Raw genomic sequence first — 18,154 nt, forward strand, 5'->3', positions numbered from 1 at the left:
GTAGGTAAATGCATTCCATTTAAGGTGTTTTTCAGGGTAGAGGAACTAGGTAAGGTTGCTGTTTTATCACCGCTGCTTTTTGCCATACTTTAAGGATATGATAACTCTCAAAAAGTGTTCTTCTTGTTGTAATCATCATCATCATCAATAGCAACTGGAAATAACATCCTAGAAATGAATGAACAAATAAATTATCTGTGGCTGCTATCTGTTGGCCAGTATATCTGTGCTGGTATAGGCAATGTAACAGCATGGCACGGGTAAAATGGCTATGTATTGCATTGCAAAGGGGGGGGGGGATGGGGGACAGCACAGTAAAGAATAGCTTTCTTTGGTGGTGGAGAGAGCATTCTCTGCTGTCCTGATGCTGCCAGCCTGTCTGGTACAGGACCACTTCTGTTCAGAAATCTAATCTGCCACAGTGAAACAGGGGAAACTTTGTTTAGAAACCACAGATGTTTACAGCAGACTCATGGTATTTATTATGTTACATATCATAATAAAAGCACATAGCAATTCAAACTTTGAGCAGGCTTGCACTCCATTCATCCATAAAACAAAACATTCTTCCATCTTTCTTTTCTCAGGGTCATCCCTCCTTTTAGCCCTGATTGGCCAGAGGCCAAACTTAGAGATGGGCTATATCCAAACATCATGGAATGGGTCTTGTCCTGTGACAACCGTCTCACTATGATAGAATGGATTTTGCTGGCTGGAAATGGAGAGATGGTAAAAGAGATTATCTGATTGGTTCGACAGAGACAAGACCTGATGACCAAGCCCACCACCAGAACTCTGGGAAAGTTTCATGCCAAGAGATCTTTGGGTCTGGAGAAACCAAGAGGGAGCAACTATGTCGGATGGAGCTCTGCTTACAGAGGACATCTGGTGGCAACCTGCCTCAATAAAGAGATGGGACCATGTGCACCTGAGGGAAAAAACTGGATCTTATTCCAAACTGGGGGGGGGGGGGGAGCAACCAGTGCCAGGAAGACCCCCATGGGACAAACCTTAGGAACCTCCCAGTATACCAAAATGGCTGCAGGACCCCAGGTTACTCTGATTCAGATGACAGGGGAGAGCTGTCAGAAAAAACCTATTTTGGAATGTGGCAAAAAAAACAGGCTGAGGGATGCCACAACCGCCAATTAATGGTGAGCGGGAGTGCCCCTGCACACTCTCCAAGTCAAACTGGAAAACCTTGCAGTGAGAGAGAGCATGGAGCAACTGTTGAGTCTGGCCGCACCCACTGCTTAATGAACCCTGCCTTTACAACTGGTCTGGGAGTGGGGATCAAGAAGCTAGAGCCTCCCATTGGTTTTAAACAAATGGCTGAAACTGACATGGGTGGGTCCCCAATAACTGAGCAAACCCAAACAGTTCTAATGGGAGTACAAAACCACTGGTAGTGAGTAAGATTTCTACTGGCACCACTTTCTGGCACCACTTTCAACTGTTGTGAGAGAAGACCCGTTTCCAGTGGACAGCTGTAGCACAGATGTCCTTCGAGGTCCTGAAGGCGCAGTTTACATCGGCTCCGATCCTGCAGCACCCTGATCCATGCATGCCATTTGTTGTGAAATCAGACGCCTCTGACATTGCCATAGGGGCTTTGTTGCTTCAGCCAATGGGGCCCGAGGCACACCTGTTGCCCTGTGCCTTTTACTTCCAACAGCTCACTCCTCCAGAGCAGCATTACACCATCTGGGAGAAGGAGCTGTTGGCAATCAAGGCGGCCTTCAAGACCTGGCGGCATCTTCTTGAGGGGGCGGCTCACCCAGTCTGGGTGCACACAGATCACCAGAACATGGAGCACCTGCAGGCGATGAGGAAGCTCTCCCAGAGGCAGCAGCGGCAGTCTTTATTATTTGCCCGCTTTAACTTCCAGCTCCAGTATGTGCCCCGAGCCCAGAATCAACAGGCCGATGCCCTCCCCGGAAAGCCAGAGTACGTCACGGACCCAGAAGGGGAGTGCTGGTCTACCATCTTGTGCCCGGAGAACTTTGCCGCTGCTCCCTCTTTGCTGGATCGGATCTGCGACCTCCATAGCCAGGACCCACTGGTGGCCCAGCATGCAGCGGAGGGGGATACCTCCTTTTGCATTCCATGACGGCCTCCTCTACCACTGGGGCCATCTCTATGTGTCGGCTGGACATTGTCGAGAGGAGGTTTTGTGGATATATCACAACAGTAAGTCGGCGGGATACTTTGGTTTTTGCAAGACCCTGCACCTCCTCAACCAGGAGTTTTTGTGGCCTCGCGTTTGGGCAGAGGTGGTTCAGTAGGTGGACACTTGCCCGGTGTGTCATTGGGTTAAGAACCATCTGGGTCAGCCTGCAGGTTTGCTGCTGCCCTTGCCTACGCCTTCCGAGCCCTGGAAGGTCATCTTCATGGGCTTTGTGAGGGATCTGCCTCCCTCTGCTAGCTACACCACCATTTGGGTGGTGGAGGACCTTTTTTCCACACAGCAAAGGACATGGCCCAGATTTTCATCCAGCACGTCTTCCGGCTCCATGGCCTTCCCAAGGGTGTGGTCTCATATCGTGGCGGCGCCTATTTACCGCCCGCTTCTGGACCAGCTTGCTGCAATTTATGGGCATTGCGCCTCATCTGTCCTCGGCTCACCACCCACAGTCCAACGGGTGGACAGAATGCACGAATAGGACTCTGGAGTAGTATCTGCACTGCTACTCCAGTTACTGCCAGGAGAACTGGGTCGACCTGCTTCCGTTGGCCGAGTTTGCCTACATCAACTTGGTGCATGCCTCGACCCAGCAGACTCCACAGGGGGTTTCCATCCTCCCATCCTCAAGGGTTCCCTGCTGTGGCTTCGGCCTTGACAGTCCCTGCAGCGGAACAGTAGTCCCAGGAACTCCAGGCTGCACAGTTGCTGTTGAAGGAACATCTCTAGGTGGTCAAGGTGGTGCACAAGCGAGGAGCTGATCAGTGACACCAGGAAGATCCTCCTTTGCAGGTGGGGAATCTGGTCTGGTTGTTCATGTGACATCTTCTTCTTCAGCGGCCATGTTGCAAATTGGATGCCAGGTTTAGGGGGCCCTTATAAAATTGTGGCCCAGGTCAATCTAGTGGCTTTCCGTCTCCAACTTCCCTGGTCATGGCGGATCCATCTGGTCTTCCACCACTCCTTGCTGCTCCCAGTCTCAGGGGTTTGGCCTGATGCAGGCCCAACCCCTCCGGCTTATCCGGTCGTGGTGGATGGGGAGGAGGAGTTTGAAGTGGCCCAGATTTTGGACTCCCGTCCACATTGGGGTCACCTCCAGTACCTTGTTGATTGGGTCGGCTGGAGGAGCGCTCCTGGGAGGATGCCTCAGATGTTCATGCTCCCCGTCTGGTCTGGACCTTCCACCATTGCTTCCCCAACCGGCCTCGGCCTCCTCAGGGTGTGGGGGAGGTTGATGGGAGGGGGAGTGATGTCATGCCCAGCCTGGAGGATGAGTCGGAGGACTCAGAAGATTAGTCAGAGTTTCTGGGGCCTGAGCCTGCAATCGGGGAGCCTGAGACAAGGTTTGTGTATGTCCCATAGTGTCAATGGGTCTACTCTGGCTGGGACAAATCACTGAATGCTTGTAAAAGAGGAAAAATTTACTTCAGTGCTACCTGTTTCTTTCTCTCAGTGTCTCAAAGGTACTAAAATACTCCTTTGCATGCTGATTTTACAGACTAACACAGCTAGATCTTGAATTACTTGAGTTATATTGAACATAGGACATATGCATACCACACCATTATAGCAGTTTGATACCAATTTGTCATAGCTCAACCAAAGGAACCCTGGGATTTCATATAATAGTAGAGTTGTAAAAGATCCAGTCCACTCCTGGCCATGCAGGAACACAGAATCAATGCACCCCCAACAGATGGTTGCCCAGCCTCTGTTTAAAGACCTCCAAAGAAAGAGACTCCACCACACTCCAAGGGAGCGTGTTCCACTGTCGAACAGACCTTACTGTCAGGACATTCTTCCTAATGTTGAGGTAGAATCTCTTTTCCTGTAGCTTGCATTCATTACTCTGGATCCTCGTCTCTGGAGCAGCAGAAAACAAGTTTGCTGTAACCTCAATATTACACCACTTAAAATATTTAAACAAGGCAATCATGCCACTGCTTAACCTTCTCTTCTTCAGGCTAAACATATCTAGCTCCCTAAGTCACTCGTTATAGCGCATGGTTTCCAGATTTGTAGTGCTCTCTGTCTCTCTCACTCACTCACTCACTCACACACACACACACACACACACAGCAAAATGCCTGCAGCCACTCATTTTGATGGAGAATGGTATTTTTTGAAACTCTCCTGCTTGGGGGGGGGGGGGGGGAAGAGTCTCTCTCTCTCTCTCTCTCTCTCTCTCTCTCTCTCTCACACACACACACACAGAGAGAGAGAGAGAGAGAGAGAGCGCTTTTGCCCCCCCCCCAACTTCATACCTGAAATGGGGGTGGAGGCTGGAGGGCTACAGCAAGTTGCTGCAAGGGAAAGCAACCCACTTTTGCCCCACTTGTCTTTCCACCCTCCCCCCAACCTTTCTTGAGTGGGGAAGAAAAAGGATCTCTTGTTTCAGCTTCTTTTGGTGGGAGGGGAGAAGAGGAAAAGCTTGACTTCAATTGCAGGGACAGAAAACAGGACCTCTGCTGCTCAGAGAGACTCCCGAGCTTTGGGAGGTCAGTGGGCGGAGAAAGAGGAGGGCTGGAGCCTTCACACAGACCCCTTCCTTCTCTTCTGCTGAGTGTGAGCTCATTTAAAGGGACCTGGGAGAATAAATGCAACACAGACTGTTTCTGCCAAAGGCAGAATTTGGGTAGCAGTGGTGTCATCCTCCATTTGGACGTCACCTAGTGCAGCCCACACCACTGCACCCCCTCAGTAACACCTCTGGCCATAACAAAGAACATCAAAAGATCTTTATAGTAAGGAATATATTCGAATACTTTAAAATGGTAATGCAATCTGGATTATAAAAAGAAGAAAAATGGGAAAATGTGAAAGAACTGAACATAAGACATATTGAACAGAATATATAAATAAGCATTACAAGAAAAAATAGACAAATAATTATAAACAACAAAATCAGAAAGGCAACAATAGAGAGGTTTAGTATCTGTTTATTGATTATATAAATAAAAACAACAAAAATCTGGTATCTTTGATAACTCATTGAACTCTATGGATAGAAAAACTATTAAAAAGAGACATTAGAATTTGAGAAAGCCTGAACCTGAGAAGCCAAGGCAGTAGTATACAGAGTCTGTATCAGCATCCAAAAGGATCTTGTTGCACTTTGAGACTAAATAAAATAAGTTGGTGGTATAAGCTTTCGCAGACTGAGCCTACGTGTATCTGACAAAGCATCTGATCGTACACACAGGCCAAAGGCCCATGATCCCCCTGGCCTCACATTGTCCTATCTGGACAATGCAGGCCACTAGCCTCGGGCGGTAGATTATATATATTTCAGAGGAAGGAACTGACAAAACCACCTGTGAGTATTCCTTGCCTAAGAAAAACCAATGAAATTCATGGGGGTTGTGACAGACGACTTGAAGACACATACACACACACAAAGAAGAAATGTCTTTTCAACATTAGAAGGGAAGGAAAATTGTTTAAATATGAAGTAACTTGGCCTCCTGCCACAAAAAACTTCTTGTACTTCCTGGTTTGCTTTTTTCTGAAATTTAAAGTTCATACAACTAAAATTACCTTTTTTCTTATTATTGATCACTCTGTAATAAGCCATAAAGTTTGCACAAGGAGGCAGATCATTCATACAAAGAAACTGATGATTCAGAGACTGACAATGTCAATGTCATCTGCCGAAATATCTGAGTGTTCTTGTGTCAATGGAGGAGCAGAAGTCTCCAACTAAATAAGTACTTCCCAAATGTTGGTCTCCCAGATGTTTTGGACTTCAGCTCCCAATATTCCTGACTGTTGGCCAAGCTGGCTGGACCTTCTGGGAATTGAACGCCACAATACCTGGAGGACCAAAGTTTGGGAATCATATGAATAAGCAGAGAACAGCACCAACCCAAGGAAGTCTAGCAGGTTCAATGTTTACATACTACATGAGCTATCGTTTCTTTTGTAACAGATATTACTGTTTGATCTTGGTCAGTTGTATGCAGATTTGTGGGCTGTTCCTTTAATGTTTCTGCAGCCAAGTGATTTTTGTTGTCATGTCCTTTAATGGAAGCCTGAAAAGCTGTATTCTCTACACCAACAGGAGTGAATTTCTGTGACTTCCCCAACTAGGGTTGCCATAATTGTCCACTTTTACCAGGGACAAAATGTAGGACAAATTCAAGACCAAACTGTAGGGCAACTGCAGGACAAAACTCAGCTCAAAATGTAGGACATTTAAGGTCCACCATTTTTCTTCAATGTCCTACATTTTGGGCTGAGTTTTGTCCTGCAGTTGTCCTACAGTTTGGTCTTGAATTTGTTCCACTTTTTGTCCCTGGTAAAAGTGGACAATTATGGCAACCCTATCCCCAACTGTTTTCTACCTTCTACCTTCTGTTGTTGCACCATCTGTTCCACCTCTATCTCGAGTTGTAGATTCTCTTCATCTGCTTCCACTTCCAGCTGCTGCATTAACTCCTCCAATTTCTGGGTCTTACAGAGCTCATTTTGCTGTATGATGGTGCTCAGGTGCTCTGTGAGCTGTTCTTTGAGTTCTGATTTCTTCTGGAGATCCAGCTTTGCAGACACATACTCGGATTCTGCCTTATCATATCGCTTCCTGAAAAAATAATCAGTCATTTAATTTTTTTAAAAAAAAGTCACACAGAATGCTTGTTTACTCTGCCAGCAGGAACACTTATTGCAGCATGCATACAAAGTACAAAAAAGATTTTTTAAAATTGATTAAAGAAAACAGAGTACACCACACAATGTTCATGCAACGGAATAATGTCAAGCTCACTCCATTAGATCTTTACTGCTGGTGTATTTGAGGAAGTAAGCTCCAAATCTAAAGCACAAGTGGGATCTGCAACGAATTTATCAGTATACCCTCACAACAACATTTCTCAGGACTTTTGATTGCACTGAATACACTCTTTGGGCACAGGAAAGGGGACCTTCCATAGCACATTTCTTTTTGTACCACCAGAGGGCTCACATTTCTTATTAGCTGACAATCCTAAATCAGCGTATTTTAGTGTTAAATGAGAGAGGGACCTTTTCGATAGTGAGAAAGGGGAACTAGTTCTTTTTACACCCCCTTGGCCCTAAGCAGGCTGGCACAGTGGGGCCAAAAGTAGGGCTAGATAAGGCTGGGCATCCACACACGCCCAGCCCTACCTTCGCCGCCCATGTGCCTTGTTGGCATGTGCTGTCCACACGGGGTGTGCCATGATGATGCACAGGCATTGGAGTGCCCAAGCAGTGCTCCACAGAAAAGATGTCATCATGGCGTGTGAGTAGGGTTGCCATAAGTCAGGACCTCCAAACCGGGACAAATGTAGGACAAATGTAGGGCCACATTTTCAAATGTAGGACACGTTTTTTTTATAAAAAATGGAGGACACATGAAAAATTTGATAATTTTTAAAAAATGTTAATATAAATGCATGTTTCTTCGGCTGCTCAAAATGGAGGAAATTTTGGCATTATTCCTAGACAGATGGCAGAAATGTACTTCTCTTTCTGGCCAAATACCCCCCCGCCCAATTCTACAACTACAAGTCCCACTCCCAAGCAGGCATGGGATTTGAAAGACCACAGGCACCCCCTTTTGCCACTGCAAACTACAAGTCCCACTCCCAAGCAGGCATAGGATTTGAAAGACCACAGGCACCCCCTTTTGCCACTGCAAACTACACGTCCCACTCCCAAGCAGGCACAGGATTTGAAAGACCACAGGCACCCCTTTTTGCCACTACAAACTACATTTCCCACTCCCAAGCCTTCTTAGCAATTCCCCCCTTCCTCCTTTTCCTTGCCTCCTCCAACTCCCCCCCAAAACCCCTCACCCCCTCTTTTCCCCCAGGTATGTCTCAACTTAGGGGGGATTTATGGGTCAGATCCCTTGCAAAGTCTTTTTTCTTTTGTAATGGGGGCAAAGCCTTGAGAAGCCCTGGACCCCTGAGAAGAAGAGGAGGGGGGCTTAGAGAGAGGGGGATAAATAAGGCGGCTAGAGGCAGAGTTGCCATAAGTCAGAAAGGAGTTGGGCACACAACAACAACAACCATAACAACAGCAACAGCAGAGGAGGAAGGGGGAGGAGGAGAAAAAAGGGGAAGGAGAAAGAAGAAAAGGAGGAGAAAGAAGAAGAATAGGAACAAAGAGAAAAAGAAGATGAGGAGAGGGAAGAAAGGAAGAAAAAGGAGAGGAGGAAGAGGAGGGGAAGAAGAGGAGAAGAAAAAAATGGAATAACGAGAAGAGAAGGAGTGGAAAGAGAAAGAAAAAGAGGGGAAGAACTAAAAGCAGCTTGCCTGAGTGCAAAGCCCTCCCTGCTTGGAGTTGGAGCATGCCCAAATAAGGAAGCAGAGGGCTGGCTCCTTGAGAGGGCTGGCCAATAGGGGCAGGGCAGAGCAGCAGACCCCGCCCCCTGCTAGCTCCAGCCGCTGCTGCTGCTCCAGACATGCTGCTCAGCACTGTATGAAAGGGAGGCAGCAGCCCTGGGAGCCCTGAGTCGGGCAGCCACCCGGGAATGGGGGGAGGGCGGGGCAGGACCGGGCACGCCCCCCAGGAGGCAGGAAAGCCCCACCCACTGCTGTGAAATGGCAAGCCTACGTGTGAGCACCATGATCACATCCCTTCCAGAAAGCTGTTTTCAGCAGTTTCTTTTTGTTCCTGAAGGGAAACAGATCATTGCTGTGGCATCCAGTTGCCACAGCAACGATCCGGGGCAAAAAGGGCTGTCATCTTGCCAACCCTTCCTGCCCATCTGTCAAGCCCCTTCTTTCCAAAATGGTCTCATACAGGACGCAAAAGAGATTTTTAAAAACATTTTGTAAACTTGGTTTACCATTGCAAATATGATGAGCAACAAGCACCCAGCCCTTCCTCCTGACTTGGAAATTACTGAGGGGGTGATGACATTCTTGTATGGCAATCAGCCACTTTTATATTGCACTCTTCTTTTTGGTAGTAATGATGGTGGTAAACTGGCTTATTCATTTGTTTGACGGTTGGAACAGACTACAACAGCCATCCAGTCCAACACCCTGCCATGCAGGAAGACACAATCAAAGCAACCACGATAAGAGGGCCATCCAGCCTCTGCTTAAAAACCTCAAAGAAGGAGACTCCACCACACTCCAAGGGAGTGTGTTCCACTGTCGAACAGCCCTTACTGTCAGGAAGTTCCTCTTAATGTTGAAGTGGAATCTCTTTTCCTGTAGTTAGCATCCACTGTTCCATGTCCTGTTTTCTGAAGCAGTAGAAAACAAGCTTGCTCCATCCTTAATATGACAACCCTTCAAATATTTAAACAGGGCCATTATATCACATCTTAAACTTCTCTTCTCCAGGCTAAACATAACCAGCTCCCTAAGTCTTTCCTCATAGGGCATGGTTTCTAGACACTTCACCATTTTGGTCACCCTCCTCTGGACACACTCCAGCTTCTTAAGATCCCTTTTGAACTGTGGTGCCCAGAACTGGACACAGAATTCAAGGTGAGGTCTGACCAAAGCAGAATAGAGCAGCACTATTACTTCCCTTAATCAAGACACTATACATCTATTCATGCAGCCTAGAATTGCACTGGCTTTTTAAAAAAAATAAAAAAAAAACTTATTGGATTAAAAAAACCTAAGAAACATATATTTACATTTATGTAGTGTCACTGAAATCTTTATTTGTCCTTAATTTATCATAAACCATATACATGTGCCAGCCAAATCCATTTTGAAAACCTTCCACCTGAAGTAGACTCTTATTTTCTAACTAAATCCAGTCTACTAACCAATCAAAACAACATGTGTCAAAATATTTTTGCAAATTAGGTAAGGCAAGCCCCCCCTCACTTGGTATCATCAAATAATATCTTCATTTTGATTCTAGGCTTCCCCCCTTCCATATAAAATTAGATATATCCTTATTTCAAGCTTTAAAAGGTGTCTCATTCTAAATTATAAGTAAATTCTGAAATAACAAATCATTTTGGGTAAGATATTCATTTTGTTATTATTATATCTTTATTGATATTTTACATATTATAATACCAAGTGTACACATGATTACCACATTTACCATTGTTGGTACAATATAGCACATTCATTCAACCGTTTCTCTTCTTAACATTTAGTATCTATTAGACTTCTAGGGTTACCTTCTCTGTATAATAATGTCTATTGACCTTTAGTTTTTAAAGAAAAATAAAAATATTTTAAAAAATAAAATAAACATAAAGAGATCTTTTTTGATTCCCCACTTAATGTTCCAATAATCCAGCATTGGGAGCCAATCCTTTTCGTGTTGTGCCATGTCTTTGTTTCTGATCTCGTGGAATAATTTGTCCATCATTTTCATCTCATGGACACTTTGTAGCCAACCTTCAATATTAGGTGGTTCCGTTTTTTTCCAGCGTTTGGCAACTTCGATTCTTGCTGCCATGATTAGATAGAGTAGTGTTCTCCAGATTCTTTCCTCCTTTACGTTGTTTATTAAAAAGGTCATATTGAATAAATAGATTTCTGGGATTTTATGGAATTTAATCTTAAATATTGATTGAATTGCTAATATGCACACTTTCCCAGAATTTTTGTATGGTCTCGCATGTCCACCACATGTAGTACAATGTTCCTTTGGTTTTCTTGCACCTCCAACATTTGTCTTCTTGTAGTTTATACATTGTAAGATATTCATTTTGACTGAAGAGATTCTGTGCATCCACAAAATCTGTAACTTCTCCTACCTGAACAGGTCTTTCTTCATTTCTTGCCATGCCTTGCTATAATTATTTTTAAAAAGAGCTGCATGTTTTGTTGTTAAAGTAATTCCTATGTTTTTCACCTTATCTCTTATTTGGAGATTGGATATTTTCTTGAATTTGCCTTTATCCTTTTTTGTCATATTCATTAGTAAGACTGATGTCTTTTCTTTATTTTTAGTCCTGAAACTAAAGTATACCGATCCAATGCTTCCAATAAATGTTGGATATCTTGGATTATGTTTCCTAAGGTCAGCAGAAGATCATCTGCAAAGGCTTTAGCTTTATGGACATAAGCTTTAATTTTAATTCCTTCAATCTTTTCATCATTTCTGATATCATCCATTAACATTTCTAATATCATAGAAAATAAAAGAGGAGACAAGGGACATCCCTGCCTTGTACCTTTACATATGTTTACTCTTTTAGTTTTTTCTCCGTTCACTACAATCTTAGCACTTTGTTTATGATAAATTGCTTCCATCCGAGAAAATTTTCTCCCACATCAGTCTTTTTCAAATATTTCAACAAGAAAAGCAAACTGACATTATTGAAAGCCTTTTCAAAGTCAATGAAAAACATCGCTAATTTAGCATTTATCTTTTTACTATGGAATTCAGTTATATTCAACACATATCTTACGTTGTCTCTTCATCTTCTGTCTGGCAAAAAGCCTCTTTGATCATTGTGTATCCAATATACTAAAACTGTCCTCATTTTTTTTCTGGGAAAAGTTTATAATCAGAGTTTAATAATAAATAATAAATAAAAGTTTTATTTTTATACCGCCCTTCTTCAAATCAGGGCGGTGCACAGCAAAATTATGCAATACAATAAGCACCAAAAAAAATACAATATACAAAAGGCATATCAGAAGTAAAAACCTAAATATATTAAAAACATTAAAACCTCATGCCAGTCGGCAATGCTGGCAGAGGGAGGGGGGGTGAGTAAACAATCTGGGGGGAAGTATTCAGGGGTAGGCCTGTTTGAATAAATAGGTTTTCAACCCCTTCTTAAATTGGGGAAGGGAGGTGGCTGCGTGGAGCTCTGTGGGCAGCGAGTTCCAGAGGCTGGGGGCCGAGATCGTAAAGGCCCTCTTGGAAGTAGAGACTAACCTAGCCTCCGGAACTCTTAAAAGTTGCTGCCCAGATGATCTGAGAGTGCGGGGCGGATTATATGGGGAGAGGCGGTCCATCAGATACCCTGGGCCCAAACCATTTAGGGCTTTATAGGTAACGACCAACACCTTGTATTGCGCCCGGAAGCGAATAGGCAGCCAGTGCAGCTCTTTAAGCACTGGTGTTATGTGACTGGCCCTAGGTGTATTAGTGACCAGTCGGGCTGCCATATTCTGCACTAATTGCAGCTTCCGGGTATGGTACAAGGGTTGCCCCATGTAGAGCGCATTACAGAAGTCCAAGCGAGAGGTTACCAGAGCATGTACAACAGTTTCAAGGTCCCTCTGGCCCAGGTAGGGACGCAACTGGCGTATCCGCCGAAGCTGATAACAGGTGCTCCTGACTGTCGCATCCACTTGAGATGTAAGGTGGAGCGACGAGTCAAGGAGCACCCCCAGACTGCGTACAGAGTCCTTCACGGGGAGCGTGACCCCATTCAGGATGGGTGGAATTACCGCCATCCCTGGACCAGGAGAACCTATCACAAGTACTTCCGTTTTCTCTGGATTCAGGCTGAGTCTGTTTTCCCTCATCCAGCCCATTACCGACTCCAAACAGGCCACGAGAGGAGAGATGCCATCCCCGGTCACTGCATCAGCCGGAGGCATAGAGAAGACTATTTGGGTGTCATCAGCGTACTGATAACCCCGCGCCCCATGTCTCCAGATGATCTCTCCCAGTGGTTTCATGTAAATGTTAAAAAGCATGGGAGACAGAATGGCTCCTTGAGGGACCCCAGATGTTAGGGGTCTCCTGTCAGAGCACACGTCTCCCAGCTGCACCATCTGGAACCTCCCAGAGAGGTAGGACCGGAACCACTGGAGCGCAGTGCCCCCGATTCCCACCTCCGCCAGGCGCTCCAGAAGGATACCATGGTCTACGGTATCGAAAGCCGCTGAGATGTCCAAGAGCACCAACAGGGACACGCTACCCCTGTCAATGCCCAGACGGAGATCATCGACCAAGGCGACCATAGCGGTCTCAACCCTGTAGCCCGCCCGAAAGCCGGTTTGAAATGGGTCTAGATAATCCGTTTCATCCAGGATCGACTGGAGCTGGAGAGCAACCGCCCTCTCGATCACCTTCCCCAAAAATGGCAGTAGCGAAACTGGCCGATAATTGTTATGCAACAGGGGGTCAAGGGAGGGCTTTTTTAACAAAGGTTTTACTATGGCCAATTTCAAATTAGATGGAAATTGCCCATCCCTCAAAGATGTATTAATAATGCGGTGTAACAATGATGTCACAACCGGCCCCCCTGTGCCGCTAGCCATGAGGGACAGGGATCGAGAGAGCATGTTGTCTTCCTAACCCTCCGAAGGATCCTGTCCACATCCTCGGTACTAACAGACTCAAACTGATCCAGTATAACTGAGTCCACGGAAGCTCTGGATGCCTCTGCTCTAGGTTCTGCTCTAATGCTGGCTTCAAGACCTTCGCTTATCCGAGAGATTTTATCCGTGAAGAAGTTGTTAAATTGGTCACAGCAGGCCTTAGAAGGTTCAAGGATCTGGTTCGGGGCAGGAGGGAGCTGGGTTAGCTCCATGACTACCCTGAACAACTCTGCTGGACGTGACTCCGCGGACGTGATACGAGCACCATAGAACGAATTCTTAGCTGCCCGTATCGCCTCTCCATAGTCCTCCAATAGGCGGTCTAGGAGAGTCTTGTCGGCTAAGCGTAGGTGTTTCTGCCAGCGATGCTCTAGCCGTCGCAGGACCCGCTTCCGTGCCCGGAGGTCTTCCGTATACCAGGGCTTTCGTTTGGAAGCAGGCCTGAGAGGGCGCTTGGGAGCGATACTGTATATAGCCTTAGAGAGACCGGTATCCCAGATACCGGTCAGGGCATCAACAGAGTCGCCGTCATTTCCAACCATATACCCCTCTAGAGCTTCTTGGAACCTTTTGGGTTCCATCAGCCTTCGAGGGTGGACCATTCGAATAGGTCCGCCACCCCCGGGAGGGATCTGGGTAGAAGCCTTGATCTTTGCCTCTACCAGGAAGTGATCCGTCCATGACAAGGGGGAAATATTAGATATTTCCACCCACGGATTTTCCATGTCTGTACAAAAAACCATATCGAGTGTCTTACCCGCAGAATGCGTCGGACCCGAGACCAGTTGGGACAGGCCCAGGGAAGTCATGGTCTCCATGAATTCCCGAGCCGCACCGGATGGAACATAGTTGGCCGCGAAGGGGATGTTTCCAGCATCAGCTCCGAGACCAACTCTGTCAGCTTGTTAAGGGAGTCTGTTAGCGCACGGGGTGGCCGATACACCAACAAAATCCCTAGACTGTCCCTGGCCTTCAAGGTCAAGTAAATACACTCGATGTAGGAAGTTTGACAAACATGGTTCCTGGAAAGAGACAAGGTGTTCTTATGGATCAAAGCGACACTCCCCCCCCCCCCCGCCCACCTAACCTGGTCTGGTCCTTCACTGAGTACCCGGCAGGCAGGGCCTGAGCCCACACAGTTTCCCCTTCAGGCCCAAGCCAGGTCTCAGTAATGCAAGCCAGGTCACAGTTGTTGTCCTCAAGCATATCATGAACAATGTAGGACTTGTTCTTAATGGACCTGGCATTGCACAGGAGCAGAGACAGGGTTTGTGGTATGGTTGGAATGACCCTCAGGTCCTTTTGGTTAGGAGAGGGACCGGAAGGAGAGATAGATACTGTATTAAACATCGATCTCGCCTTCTCCTGTAACGCAAATCCGCACTCCTACCGCCATACCTTCCCCTGCCCCACACTACCTCAAAAGGAGCCTCGCGCTTATCTAGGTGTTTATCCCCCACCTCCCCAACCGAAACATATCCCCCATCCATACCCTCCTTCTCCCCCCATGATGCAGCAATGATGGAAGGGGAAAGATGCAACAATCATTCCCTGCTGCTTGCTAGCACACAGAAACAAAAAACAAAAAACAGAAAGCAAAAAGCCCCCCACCCAGCAGCACACAGTCCTTCCCGCGCTAGGCGCTCCTTCCCGGTGATGTGGGGGCTGGCGCTGGCGTTTCTCCGGGGGCCAGCGGGCCGGCCTTTAGAGGAAGCCGCTCCCACCGGCTCCTCCCCCTTCCAAAGATGCCGCGCCAGGTGGCAACAGAGTCCCTCTCCGCGCTGGGCGCTCTTCCCGGTGGTGTGGGGGCTGGTGCTGGCGTTTCTCCGGGGGCCAGCGGGCTGGCCTTTAGAGGAAGCCACTCCCACCGGCTCCTTCCCCTTCCAAAGACGCCGCGCCGGGCGGCAACAGAGTCCCTCTCCGCACTGGGCGCTCTTCCTGGTGGTGTGGGGGCTGGCGCAGGCGTTTCCAAAGAAATTGGTCTATAATTACTAGGTTCAGTTCTATTCGCATCCCTCTTTAAGAATTATAGGTATGTGTGCCTCTTTCCAAGTTTGTGGCATCTTCTCGTCCAAGATATTATTCATCATGTCTACCAGGGTGCTCTACAAGCTGATCTTTAAAGATTTTATAGTATTCTATTGGGTAGAATTTCATTGGCTTTTTAAGCAGCCGCATCACTGTTGACTCATGTTCAACTTGTAGATCCCTTTCACATGTAATCATGTTAGGCCAGTGCCTCCCATCCTATATCTATCCATTTCATTTCTTTTCTCCCTAAGTGCCATACCTCACATTTTTCCCTGTTGAAATTCATTTTGTTAATTTCAGTCCAGTTTTCTAATCTATTAAGGTCATTTTGAGAATTCTGATCTTCTCTTCTGGGGGTATTAGCTGCTACTCCTAATTTGGTGTCATCTGCAAATTTGACTAGCATGCCCTCTATTCCTTCATCCAAGTTATTTATAAAGATGTTGAATAGCATTTGGCCCAGGACAGAACCCTGTGGCGTCCCACTGATCACATCTCCAAGATGAAGAGGAGCCATTGCTGAGCCTTTAGGTTTGGCCAGTCAACCAATTACAAATCCAACCAACAGTTGCATTCTCTAGTCCACATTTTACTAGCTTGTTGCAAGAACATCATAGGGGACCTTGTCAAAGGCCTTACTGAAATAAAAATATGCTAGATCCACACCATTCCCTTCATCTACCAAGTTAGGAGTTTTATATATCTATATAAAAAGAGATCTAATTAATTTGGCATGACTTCTTTCTCAGAAACCCATGTTGGCTTTTTGTGATTATGGCATTCCCTTCTAAATGTTCACAGACTCTCAGTTTAATGATCGGCTCTAGAATCTTTCCTGGTATTGATGTCAGACTAACTGGCGGTAATTGTTAGAATCCTCCCCCCCCCCTTTCTCAAGGAATTCTCAAAGATTATTGCCAGTGGCACTGAGATTACTTCTCCTAGTTCTTTTAATACCCTTGGATATTCATCTGGTCCTGAAGACTTACAATCATGTATATTAACCATGTATTCCTGTACTACCTCTTTACTTATTCTGTGCTGCATTTCCCCTGTTGTGTCCTCTGCTCCATTTTCCTCAGGAAATCACTTTCCTTTTTTGATAAAACTGAGATCAACCAAGTGTAGAGTAGTTCTGCCTTTTCCTTATCCCGTTAGAATTTCACCATCTTCTCCATGCAATGGCCCTACCATTTCCTTCTTCTTTTGCTATCAATTAACCAAAAAAAAAGCAAAACACTTTTTATTGTTCTTAACCTCTCTAGCAAGCCTTAGATCATTCTGTGCTTTTGCCTTTCTGACTTTCCTCTGGCATGTCCTTGCTATTTATTTAAATTTCTCTTTGGTGATTTCTTTCTTTTCCCATTTCTTATACATGTCCTTATGTCAGCTGAAAATACCTTAGTCATCCATTCTGGTTGATTGAGACACCTCCTATTTTCCTTCTCATTGGAACAGTTTGAAATTGTGCCTTCAGTATCTTTTGAGAAACAACCATCCATCCTGAACTCCCTACTCTTTTACTATTCCTGTCCATGGGATCACCCCCAGTATTTCCCTAAGTTTATTGAAATCACATTTCCTAAAGTCAAGAATATGCATCTGGCTATGGAGATTATCAGACAGGGGCAAATTAGGGAAGAAAAAGGCACACTCGTGGGATAATTGCATGATCACGCTGAATATTTTCAGACAACGTTGAGCTTATCCAGGACTTATACTGGGAAGAACCAGGAATGCTCCTGCAACAAACCATTTCCAGGACTTCCCCATGAATGTGTCTGAAAATATTCAGCATGATCACTCTACTTTGCCAGGAGCATGCCTTTTACTCCCGGCTTTTTTTTTCCAGTCTAAAAATCTCCTACATTTGGCTTCTCTTTTTCACAGTATAACAAATTCCAGAAGAACAATTACTCCCTAAGGATCTCATTACTTGCCCCTATTAACCAGGTCATCCCAGTTGGTTAGGATCAGATCTAAAACACCTGCCCTCCTTGTTGCCTCTCCCACCTTTTAAAAAATGAAATTATCTTCCAGGAAGGGTTGCTATATTACAGATTCTGGCAAGACATTCCCATTTTTTTAGCATTTGGGAATGTCCCATCCCGTTTAGACACATGTCCCAGCTCCCAGGCCTACCCAGTGCCAATCACCATGTCTCCAATCTCCCCCGGGCCCAGCCTCTCTTTCCCAACAACAGGGGAAGCAGCCATGTTTGTGGGGACCTGAGACTGCAGCCAGGGGGCTGGCTATTCCAGCTCCTCCAGATCCATTGGCCAGGCTCAGAAGAGAAGGAGCTTTTCTATTCAAATCTGCCCACACGGGAGAGAAAGAGCAAGCAAGAGAGAGAATGAAGGCACGCTGAGAGAGAGATCTGACAAGGCCTGGTACTGGTAGGCCTTGCTGCGCCGGGGGGGGAGGGGGGGCTGGGGTGCCACCGCTTCCCATTGGGAGCCATGGTGGGTGGCAAGGAAGTCCAGGCCTCTGTGGGGGTGGGTGGGGGGATGGATGGAGTCACCACCACCATTCAGCAAGGTTTCTGGGCAGCAGCAGCCCCATCGCTCCCCCCACCCCCACAGAGGCCTACCAGGCCTAGGCTGCCATTCAGTGAGGTTTCAGTGGGGCAGCAGCAGCCTAGGCCTTTTCTGCTTTTCTCTGCCTGGGGGGGGGGCTGGGGGGGAGGATGGGGCTGCAGCCATCATTT

The 18,154-nt window shown here is 46.3% G+C and overlaps 1 protein-coding gene across 3 annotated transcripts in view; it reads right to left on the minus strand.

Annotated features, from left to right (window-relative positions):
* The window catches only part of LOC149316690 (RAB6-interacting golgin-like), a 59,953-nt gene that overhangs the window by 13,876 nt on the left and 27,923 nt on the right, over window positions 1-18,154 (minus strand). For 2 of the 3 annotated variants that reach the window (XR_016280516.1, XM_089516054.1), the window contains exon 5: window positions 6,533-6,761. Coding sequence is in view for 2 of the 3 variants with exons in the window: in XM_089516054.1 (XP_089372180.1) it covers window positions 6,533-6,761 (229 nt within the window). In the remaining variant the exon portion in view is untranslated. Of the gene's footprint in view, window positions 1-6,464; window positions 6,762-18,154 lie in introns of those variants that run through there. The other variant, XM_089516053.1, reaches the window with a different exon arrangement.

The sequence above is a fragment of the Sceloporus occidentalis genome, unplaced genomic scaffold (genome assembly GCF_023333645.1).
Source record: "Sceloporus occidentalis isolate IW3139 unplaced genomic scaffold, rSceOcc1.0.p SCAF_3, whole genome shotgun sequence".
Lineage (NCBI taxonomy): Eukaryota > Metazoa > Chordata > Lepidosauria > Squamata > Phrynosomatidae > Sceloporus > Sceloporus occidentalis.